The sequence below is a fragment of the Pogonomyrmex barbatus genome, unplaced genomic scaffold (assembly GCF_055798465.1).
Source record: "Pogonomyrmex barbatus isolate J1 unplaced genomic scaffold, ASM5579846v1 scaffold1, whole genome shotgun sequence".
NCBI classification, from domain to species: Eukaryota; Metazoa; Arthropoda; class Insecta; order Hymenoptera; family Formicidae; genus Pogonomyrmex; species Pogonomyrmex barbatus.
The window spans coordinates 22,222,197-22,234,454 of NW_028297098.1; the positions used below are offsets into that span (position 1 = coordinate 22,222,197).

Below are 12,258 nucleotides of genomic sequence, written 5' to 3' on the forward strand. Positions count from 1 at the left end.
TTTAATAATTTGCGATTATAATTCGAAATTTTCTTCATCAATATTAGAATCGTAAAAACTATTGTGTTTATTAATTTTCAGTCTGTAACTACAAGAAAATTTTTTATTATTTTATACACCTTTTTTGAAAGAAAAAGAATTTTTATATCTGCATTTAATTAATCAATATTTTTAAGAATCGAAATTCACTCAAGCTGTTGTAAAGTTGCTTTATAATTATCGTTGCTCGAAAATCAAACGATCGATTGTTTAATTACACGGCAGTGTTGGCACAAAGCGTAAACATTGGCTGTTTTTGTTGGAGAAGAAGAAAAATTTACATTTTAAATACAGTCCTAAGCACACGCAAATAAAGCATTTTTGTCTAACTAAATCTGCAACTTGAATCATTATGGCGACCGTCGAAAATAATTGTTGATAATTATTACCAATTTTTACACACTCCACAATTCTTCACATATAAATTGTTGCTTTTTTCATATTGAAAGAAAAACTAAAACGCGCTATAGAAATTAAAAACTAAAAATTGTGTATGTAGATACATTATATATATATATATATATAATGTGTATATATATATATATATAATGTGTATATATATATATATATATATATAATGTGTGTATATATATATATATATATATATATATATATATATATATATAATGTGTATATATATATATATACATATATAATGTATATATATATACACACACACATACACATATACACACACAGATATATTTTTAATTTTTATGTACATATCAAATCTGAAAAATATATCATGTGTAATAAACATATATTATTATATACAGGTAAACTGTAATGCAGTCTGAGACAATCGCGCAATTTCAGATGTACAATAATTATTAATTTTAATTATTTGCCAGTCTCACATTATTCGAGACGTGAGACTTGGGTAGGATTTGAAAAATTAATTAATAAAAAAATTTCACAGAGAGTACTTATGATTAGTCTAAAAATATCTATAGTAAGATTTTTATGCGCTACCGTCCTTTTGATAAGCCAAAGACAGAAAAGCCAGTGAAGATGGCAGTAAACATTCGCAACTCGATTCGCTGGAAGCCAGTCAATGTAAATATTTTATTGAAGAGAAATAAAAACTTATATTTAACAAATATCGAAGACTGCACCAGATTTACCATAACGCTATTCAAACTATTGCTCTATTAGATATAAAGATGTCTCAATACTGTAAATAAAAACTACAGTTGCATTAAAATAACAAAAATAATTCTAAAAAATTGTTAACAATATAATACAAATTATAATTTTTAGCATGTAACTGTAGAAAAATATTAGTCAAAAAATGTAATATATGTATGTCAGCGTGACTGGCTCCAAGCGATTAATGGCGAGGCAGATGGCTGACAAAACATCGATCAATAACTATTTCATTAGCGCTAATGGGTATGTACAAAATTTCATATTTTACATGAGAATCCTGACTCGTTCTCTAATTCAAGCGGAAAAGTCACTCTCAGTTAATCTCTACATATGACATATGACATAAGAGCGTGATCTTTTCGAACTTTAGTCATTATCACTAACAGCAATAGTTATCACAATGAAAAAGCGTACGTCGAGATCAGTATTAGAAATTTAAAAAATCGCGAGTTTATTATGTTTCAGATGATCAAAATAAAAAATTTCAGGATTGCAATTAAAAATTATAATAATTTAAGATTAATAAAATTTATCATAAAAATCATAATATAAAAATAAAATATTGTGCGAGAAACATAAATCGATAAAACTATTAAGTTCGAAGATGTTATCGATCGACTCTCGTGCCATGAGCACTTTCACTCATCATGCCGACGAATGTTTATTAATAAGGAATGGTTGTTGGAGAACTTCCCTTAGGAAAGGACGTTGACTTCGCGGGGCGAACCGCAAACGTTTAATACACTGCTAGTTGAGTTAGGCGTGATTTGACTTCGGGCTTCGTTTTGAGCCTGTCGTATCGCCTCTTTGTAGGGACCGCGTTTTTTCTTGTTATACCGCGTCTGTAATCAGATTCACAATTGTTATCAATAAATTTCAAAAAGTTGTTACGTTATTATCACCATGATAGAATCAGAGATAATTTAAAAATTTACGTTTTCTGTCATTTGAAATAGTTTTTACTTGTTTTGTTATTTATCTGTTTTATTTATTTCTATTATTATTCGTAATTATTTAAAGTAGAACATACCTTGAAGGTTTCCAGAAAGGGACTTAACTGATCACAGGACATCAATGAACTTGTTGATGACCCATACCAAGCTACGTGAGCTTGAGGACCTGATGAAGTACCATCTTCCTTACAAGATACTGTAATACTTAAAACCTACGCATAATAAAATTTGATAATAGCTACATGATGGTTGTAACTCATAATTTTTCATATTAAAGGATTGAGGTAAGATAGAAAAATCAATACTTCAAACGTAATCATCAATTCTTCAAAAACACTTTTCGTACGTACCTTGCCGGGCCACCAAGGAAAACCATGGATTTTGCCCCATACAACGTCGCCAACATCCATCCGTCTGCCACTAGCCGTAAGGCAGTGAGCCACAGAGGTAGCGGCCAGACGCATGACCAGAGGATGCGACTGATGGGGTGGAAAATCCGGCGCGGTCTCCACTTCCGGTTCGTGTTCGCTTAATTCGTCACTACTTCCACCGGAACTCTTGAAGCCAGAAGACGCGTTGCTCACAGGATAATCGCAACGCGCGTACGCATTCGTATTCAGCCTCTTCAGGGATATCGACAGCTTCTGTTTTAGGCACTGTTCTTTGATGGCTCTATAGGATTCACCGCCACCTGGCAAGACATTCCAGTTCTGTTGCTGCGGTTGTTGTTCCTGTTGCTCTCGATGCTCCGCAGAATCCAAACAAGATTGCTCAGATTGCAATTGTTCCTGTTGTTCTTGTTGTTGTTGCTGTTGCTGACTCTTGTGCTTTCTACCTTCCTTATGCTTCTTTTTATGCTTTACCTTGTGCTTTCGACGGTGATATGAGAGAGGGTCGTACGTGGGGTTGTATCTAGACAAATTGAAATAATGATAAAGCCTCGAAAAAAATACATTTTCAATGAAAAATAATTTAATCTGTGCAAAATCTATTTTATAAATCACGATAAAAATTGTAATTTTTCATATACTATATAATAATAAAAATTATGATTTTTTTTTTATATTATACGACTATATACAGTTATAATCAAAATTTTTAATAATTCATTATCAATCAAAGTGTAAAAAAGACAATAAATATCATTAAACATACAATTATACAGATTTGGATTTATTTTTATAACTTTTGTTGGAATGATGTAATCTTACCTCGGCGATCCGTTGCAAGGCGATCTCGCTGGCGACACACCGCCTAACATCTTCCTTCTAGCCTCTTTCTTGGCCTTCTTTAGGGCTCGTTTCGCTGCCTTCGCGCTAGCATCCTTCACTACACCACCTTGTTTCTGAGGATCTACTTGTTCCTGCCCATCTTCCTCGCCGTCATAATCATCGCCGAAGGATCTAGGCAGTTCCAAAGGATCTCTCTCTTGTTGAACGTCGTCGGCATCGTCTGTTTCCTGCTCGTACGCATCCGGATCCTGAGGTTTTGCTGGTATCTTGAGAACAGTCCCTTCGCCTTGGGCACCAAACGAGATCTTGATCACCGGTGTAGTCCTGGCGGTCCTTGTAGGATCCTCAAACACCGACTCATCCCAGAGATCCTCCATCGAACCCACCGAACGCTTCTTTCTCGGCACTCTGCCGGTTCTCAGTCTCATCGTGGAGTCTGCAGCCGCAAAGGTTTTCTTATCCTCTTCCTCGGGAATCTTCGCACTTTCCACCGACGAACTACTAAGTCTTCTCGGCGTAGCGCAATAAGCCGTTGAGGGATTATTGTCGCAGTCGACAGTAGACTCCACCCGTTCCTGTGACGACGTGAGTACATTTCTTAAGGACGCTTCCTCTTCGTTTCTGACAGGCCAATGCGAAGATTGCGCGCTCGCCGCGACCTTCACCTTATCTGAAACAATCGTCCAGTCTTCAATACAAATCCACATCAGACTATTGATTCAATCTGCTTAAAGATTTAATAGTCCAGATTCAATAGTCCAGAACATTTTCTAACTTTCAAGCGTTTATTTTATTTTGCAGATAAATCTCAAACTATTTTTAAAAAAATATATGTTACTATTAAAAAAGTAGAATAAAAAATAAAATGCAAAGAGCTAAAAACGTTTTAAACTAAAAACATTTTAAATCATAATATAATACATATTGTATAACATAATATTGATAAATTTATAAAATTAAATTCTTATCTTTTATTGCTTTATATGTATTTAAATTTATTTAATCCACTTAAAAAAAGATTATAAAACTTGTAGCAATATATACAAAACATTACAAAAAATTTAATTCTCAACAATAAGATTTGGACTTTGTTACCATTTATATAACTTATAACTACTTATAACTTATAACTGGTTTTAGTTTTAATTCTTGCGCATATTTTAATATAGTATGCTAGACATCGCATGAAATATACTAATATTAAATCATTAGAAAAATAAAATACATCGTAGAAGCAAATTATCCATTAAAGACAACTCAGATTAAAGTAAATCTAAGTTGATTGTACAGTTAAAATGTTTTCGCTCAAAGTTAACACACAGTATGAATCAAAATCAATATTAATACATGTAATTTCTTTTAGAGTATTCTTAAATTTTCACTAATGATATATCAATATAGTAGTTTCGTCGAAAGTAGATAAAAAATAACATACCAGGTAACTGTCCAGATCCCTGCACCGTGTTGATCTGGTTGGGCTGCAGTCTCGATAGTTTCGGAATCAGCGTCGCTCCTAGCTTCGATGAATCGGTCGAACTTGTCGTCTTCGTCGTTGCTTGATTAGAGAACGTGCTTTCCGTCCGGCATTCCGACAACAGCGTTCGCTGAGTCTTTTGCGGTTGCTGACCGCAACGTCGGTCGCTTCTTCTCGTAGACCCCGGGATCAGCTAGTAAAAAAATAGTTACTTTTTTGACGATTCGAACCAAAAATTTACTAAACATGCTTCTACATGGATGGACGAGTTTAATGAAAAAAAAAAAAAAAAAAAAAAAAAAAAAAAAAATACGGACTCTTATCGGACGCTTCTTTATCAGAAGAATTGGTGTGGCGTACATTATCATATTTTTATCGATACCAACGATTACAGGTCTCTCTTAAAGCGTAAATTTTATATTTACGACTTCTACTCAATCTTTCAATTTGTAAATTGTTGTAACTTTTTTTTTTCAGTCTGGCGAATTCTTGGAAAATTCCGTAGAAGGAAATGTTCGACGAAACGTCTTAGACGTCTATATATAATCCCAAGCAACTATCGCGCGCGCGAGATACTTGCTGCGATAGCTATACCTGTTGCGATTGCTGTTGCTGCTGCACGTCCTCATGCTTCCGCTTCCTGCTGACGTCAACGTTCTCGCTATTCTCGTTGCAGATCGACCGACACTTGCTGCAGAGCACCTGGCGAGGCCTTAATCTCACCGTAGGTCTCGCGTTCTTGTACCTAGCGGGCGGATTGATGCTCCTACGGAGGTCGACCTTGGCGACAACGGTGGTCGCCGACGACAACGACGCGTTCTTCTTCTCCTGAAAGTAGCTGAATCGCGCCGCGATCGTCGCCAATTTGTCGCCATCGGGATCCGACACCGGTTCCGGTGGCTGAACACCACAGGGAAGGCCCCTACGGGAATATAATTCGTATCCGCGAATCTTGTAACTAACATTCCAGAATCGCGTTTAAAAATGTTCGAAGCGGTCACGCCCTATCGACGTATATCGTATATTTTTATTCTCCATTTCTTTCCTGAATTCGAGATCCGACGTTACAACAGGCGCGCCGCTACCTTGGAAAATTTGTCAAGACTGTGTTTGACTACTTGATTAGCTTCCTATACTCTCGTATACATGGCAGTAGATTCATCTAAGTCATCTTACATAAGTGGGATCAATAAACACGAGAGAATTAGAGATTTTTTTTCTCGTTCCTTCATAAGAGATACTCGATGTGATGCTATTTTCGATTTCTCTCGATTCTTCTCGATCATTTCGGAAATATTTAGAAGATTTACTTTCCCTCACTCTCGGAGAAAGCTTTCTATGATTGGACAGAGAGAGAGAGAGAGAGAGAGAGAGAGAGAGAGAGAGAGAGAGAGAGAGAGAGAGAGAGAGAGACTCGCACCGCGTTGAAAATGATGAATAATTTTTTCGTCTTTTTAATTCTTGAGATTTCTTTCTTTTTCTTTTGCCGAATTCTCTGTGTCCTCTCGACTCCTTGAGATTAATTTTCCTACGTTTGACAAGCGAGCTAGACCGTTGTTACGGCGAAGCTTTCGATAGAAACCGTCGTGAAATGAGAATGGCTGGGCAGAAGATTGGGCAACGCTTTCGGGTATGCTTCGTCGGCTTCCCGTGCACCGACAACGCGGCCATGTCATGGTATTGATTCGAGAGAGGCGCGTTACAATGAGCGACAGCCTCTGACGGTATATCCATTAATATTTTCTCGGTTCCCGATGTGAGGCAAACCCTCGAAATTCCGAGTCAGCCTCGTGCGAGGGAAGAAAAATGGCTGGGAGGGAATATCGAGAATCAGCAGATTCACCACCACGTGAAAATGATTATGATAGAACTGATAAATTGGTGGGATCTCCCTGCTATCGTCGCTTATCCAATTTGCAACGAATTTCCAGTACGAAGACCCCGCGGCCGTACATTTGTAATTAATTCTAGAATTAGCCAAGTCTTCCTAGTCGTTCTCGTAATTTCACTCTAAAATCGTAGTAAAAGATCTGTCTAATCTCTAATTTAGCTCAATTTAAATTTTTAACCGAGTTTTGACTTATTATTAGCCAGGCATTTATTTGATAACGTAGAATTCTTCGGTAATCTTCGATCTGAGCAATTAGATTCTAATTGTTTTTTCCGACGTTCTCAATTATCTCGTTAAAAACAACTGTAACAACAGGCACATTTCTTAAGTTAATAAAACAGACGGTTAACGCAGATACGGCATTGGTATACGTGGCTGTTTCTCTGCTTTGTGTTCACGCACACATCCGCAGTTTCGACCCGCAAATGGTGGCGTTCTCAGAGACGTCGACGATATTCCCTTTGTTCCTGACGAACACGAGACCACTATATTGCGGGTTCTCAATCTTGGATCGTGCGCGAGCCGCACAGCTGGAACGTATTTTGGCTCGATGTCGGACAGATCGATAAATACCGTTCCCCAGACTAATAAATTCATGTCCTTGGACTGTCATCTACTAATTTAGTCATCGATTTGAGGTTGGCCTTTTCTAAACCTGAATTTAATGGAGCATATGTAGCTCCAATCAAAATTCTGCTAAGATAAGGTTTGCTTAAAAACAATACAAAGCATGTTAAGTTTTTATTAAAATAAGTTTATAATTTGATTGCGGCTAATATAAATATCGAGGATTTTGCGACTCAAAGAAAACTTCTCTTGAAATTCTTTGAGGAGCTAATTTTTGATATCAATAATCTTTTTTAAAAGAGAGACGGCAAAATTAGCCTCCTGAACGTAAACCTTTGTTGAAAAAAGATTTTATTATTCAGTGAATGTAAATATTTCAATCATGTTTCTCGCAAAATTATTTAAAAATATATCGTCGATTTCTCTAGAATCAGCTAAGAAAGCTGTCGCATTATTATATAGCGAATAAATATGGGAACCTCTGCCGCACCATATCGTCGTGCACAACGTGACACAAGCCAGGCCTGGTTGGTCGGTGGCCCCGACTAGCACACTCAGGGCCGTAAACGGGAACTTTGTCGTCTTTGTATCGCTTATCTTTCCTTATCTCAATACAATAAAATTTTACAAAAATACCACATACATTACAGTACAAATGTCATGAAAAAAATAATCGATAGATAAAAAATATACATATTAATATACCAACAAATATTGTTACCCCAGATATTATCAGTTTGGAGAGGCAAAATAATATCATTTGTTATAGTAATAAACATATCAAGATAAACGGGAAGTAAACGAGCGACGCAATAAGAATAATCGATATTGGATATTCCTGAATAAATAATATTCCGAATTAAAATTCACCGCTTGATATCAAGCGCGGATCCTAGATGACCCCCTTCTACCCTGCTTACAGCCCTGCCAGGCATGGTTGTGCAATTGCGACATAGGGCAGCCATTGGCCGTACAGCTTGGACAAGAAAACCTAGGGCGCGGGGTAAGAAAACAGGCAACAGCTGTTCGGCCGCAACGAACCCGGCTTTGGACTCACGAGGCGGCTAACCCCGGCTGCCCTGAGAAAAATGCGCTGAGAAAAAAGACAACTGCTTGCACGGACGAAACTGGCGATTGCACGAACAAAACTGTCATTCGGATAAACGAAGCACGCTCGAACGAGCGATTCGGACGATTGACATCGATTAAGATCGGGAACCACCGCGATTTTGAAATCATTGTACTCCAAGAATTGTACTCCAAGATAAAATCGGACAAATTGAGTAATTGTCATGGCATTGAATCAGAATAAATTTACCCGTTAAATAATAGCCTCGGATGGAAATCGGCGTAACATCCATTTTAATTATAACAGCCAGTAAATTCAGTTAATTCGATAGTAAAATTCAATTCGTGTTATAATAACACATAATCAAGTTCAATAAACCATAATGGCTCCACAGTTATAGCGAATAAATATGCATCCAAAACTTCAATAATAAAATTCACTAAGTTGATTAATCAAATATTTAATAAACTCTGGTAGCTATAATATTTGAGTAAATTCAGCTTAAAGTTTCACACATGTTGTTGAATTATACAGAGGCTATACAGAGAACTCGCCTTTCATGAATTTGCGGATTAACTCATGTGTTCGTACAACAGTGGTCAACTAGTATAACGACTACTTAGTTGATTTCCCAATAATCGAAACGACTACTCGTATCAGAGAAGTCGACAACGACTATATTACAAAGGTGGCGTTTACTATGCAAGACCATGAGTCATCACGAAGTCTCTTTAATGTATACTGGGTGAGACAAAACTTTCTTTAGTTTAATTCGTACATTTTTCGAATATTCAAAATTTGGTTTTCGTCTTAATCAAAATTTGATCGAATGAGAATCTTCACTTATTCACTGTCAAACTCCAATCCATTAATTGCAGACAGATTTAGCATTCGATTAAAAACAAAGATAATTTAAACAGAAATATTGAATAGTATCACGCGAAAGAAATTCCAATAATTTATAGTCTTCCGCCCAATTATCGTTGAAAAGGATTCCATTGCAAATTGGCCCAAGAGATCCATCTTTGAAAAAAAGCGTGTGACTTATGGGACACAGGATACGTGTAATTATACGTATATGTGGAGAGAGAAAAAAATGAGTGGAGGATGTAATATCTCATTTATGACGACTTCGTGACAGCCGAGTCATGTGAAATTTGAGAAAACTCGCGAGTTCCACGCCCATACCGCGTCTGGCGCCAGGGGCGAGGGGAAAAGGACACACGCACACCATGTATATATTTTCTATTAAAATTTCCAGATAAGTTATCAAAATTATCGGAACTTTTGGAACTTGAGCGTATTTATGTCTCGGAGGAAATGAGATATTTCGTGCATGAGTTCGCACAGTATCGTGGAAGCGATGAGCATCACGCGCCGTCGGATGCTGTAGGGTCGCCTCCACAACTTCTGCAACAACTTAATCCCGTGGATCGCGATAATTAAATATTTCAAACCTTAGTATCATTCCTAATACTCTAATACTTGAATCTTCCAGCTTAAAACTTCCGATTCACATTTTAGCTTGAATTTGTTTATGAAAAAATTAAAGGCGAAAGGACACAATAAGGCACTATTTCTAGAAACAGTACGGGTATTAGAAAGCTTTCTTTAAAACATTTCTTTTAAAATCCTAAAAATAATAATAGAATGACGAATACGTGGAATGTTCAAGTTGGTAAAGCTGATAATTAAGTCCATTCATAATTAGCTGGGATTTCTATGATCTTGAGGAATATTAGGAAATGTAAAATCCTAAAAATAATTGCATTTTTTGTACCAATTTATCTCTATAATTATGTCGATAATTATTTCTAGATATCTCTGTAATTATATCTAAATGTTAAATTGACATTTCACTCAAAATAAAATTTTTGAAAATTACATTATCCTTTATATTATCCAAATAGAGTAGAAAATATAATTCCTCTTTTCCTCTCAATTCATGATTTTTTTTTGAATGAAACATATCAGTTGGCCTCAAAAATTTAAGATCTTTGAATTCTGAGAATATTACGCGAGATAGCCGATGGCACTTTTGTGTAACCGCCCAATTTTAGATCGATTACATAATGACTCCTTGGAATCTTAAATGTCTGTTGTCAGATATTTAGAACATTGACTGTTATCAAAATTGTTAAGATGGAAATAACACATCTTTGAATTCAATGATGTTGAAGATTGTAAATTATATACGATAACCAACCGGACTTCTTGAAATAATCGAATATCAATTATTGAATATATATATCGAATATATATATATATATATATATATATATATATATATATATATATATATATATCGTCATTACACCAATCATAAATCATTCTGTTTTTTTATCCTGATCTTTGTCTGAACTTTAGTCTTAGTTTGTAATGACTATTAGTAGAAGCTTAGAATCTTCCCAAATTTATGAATTTTAAAGTATAAGAATTATCACAAAAAATTTTAGCTGTGTAATCTGTAAAAACTTTTGACATTCCTAATTTTTCGGATAATCTTATACTTGGAGATTCTCTAAATTAAAATTTTTTAAATTCTTTGTCTCTTGCATTTTAGAATTTTACAATAATTAGACAAAATAAAAAAAATCAAACAAGAAAAAAGGATATCATTATTTTATGATTTTTAAACATAACCATAAGTTACTTTCAAAAAATGTTATAATTTGAGAAAAACATACAAATATAATATAGAAAAGATTTTGACTTTTCAATTTTTTAAATTCTTAATTTTCTAGAATATTATATCGTCCACAGATAGTTAAAGGAAATAATAACCACAGAATGACACAAAAGAGCTAGTCATTAATATCCGGTTTGATGAACGATTGTCATTCGTTCTGAAGTCGAATTTGCATGTAACTTGGAAGAACTTTGAAAAATCAAATAATTTTCAAGAATTCGTTTTTAGAATTATATTTCTTAATATTCCTTAGGAATATTATCGTAGAAATTCCAACTAATCATGAATGGACTTAGTCATCAATTATACCAACTTGAACATTCCGTCATATATTCGTCATTCTATTCACAGGTAGCAATTGTACTTTGAAACTGACCAATTCTCACATTGTCTTCAAAAGTTTGAGAAATACAATGCAAAATTTTTAAAAATCAACGATTTACAAACGAAAATGTAATTTTCAATTTGGAATAATCAACACGAACATCGATAATTCTCCTATAGAAATCGATTCTGATAATACAAGGATCAGCAAGATCGATGAATCAGCTAATCCCAAAGTTCTGTTCTGGACACCAGCCGTCGGAAACCTTGGGCTTCAACGATAGAACTCGCCTAAGGGCGTTTTTCTCCAAATTTCTCTTAAGGGGATCATCATAGAGGGTTGAACAGAGTTTCGACGATAGAACAAAGATTTTCGGTAAGCGAAATAAAATAGGGAAAAAAAGGAAAGACAGATCACAACACGAAATTTTTTCCTTCATGTTGGTCTCTCTTTTTCTCACTCTCTCTCTCTCTCTCTCTCTCTCTCTCTCTTTCTCTCTTTCTTTCTCTCCTTTGATCTTACCTCTTAGTGGCGTCGAGAAGCGCACACTTGGAAGCACTTGGCGCCATGGACGAAAGATACCACGAGGATGTCGGGCAGCGCGGATTCGACGGTCACGAGGATCTTGTCGCCCGTGGCGAGCGCGAGGTGCGCGGATGGGGCCTCCGCCGCCGCGGCCGCCATCTTGCCTCGAGTTTAGAGTTATTGCGAGCGAGCGTGCGAGTAAGCTGGTAGTATGTGGTGTGGTGTGGCTTTGCGCTTTCCGCTCCGCTCCGATACGACCGAGCCGACCGAGAGGAGCGAGCGGCTCGTCTCGTGTCGTCGTCGTCTCGTGCGCCGTACCGCGACGCACCACCCCTTGTTTCTTTC

The 12,258-nt window shown here is 36.1% G+C and overlaps 1 protein-coding gene across 1 annotated transcript; it reads right to left on the bottom strand.

Moving 5' to 3' along the window:
- Window positions 1-707: 707 nt before the first annotated feature.
- On the bottom strand, window positions 708-12,252 carry LOC105424710 (uncharacterized). Its single transcript, XM_089077555.1, is given in 8 exon segments — window positions 708-2,030; window positions 2,219-2,353; window positions 2,492-3,053; window positions 3,353-4,043; window positions 4,809-5,040; window positions 5,442-5,769; window positions 11,911-11,936; window positions 11,938-12,252. Coding segments are annotated over 8 exon segments (2,256 nt in total). The 5' UTR covers window positions 12,073-12,252; the 3' UTR covers window positions 708-1,883.
- Between the last annotated feature and the right edge of the window lie 6 nt (window positions 12,253-12,258).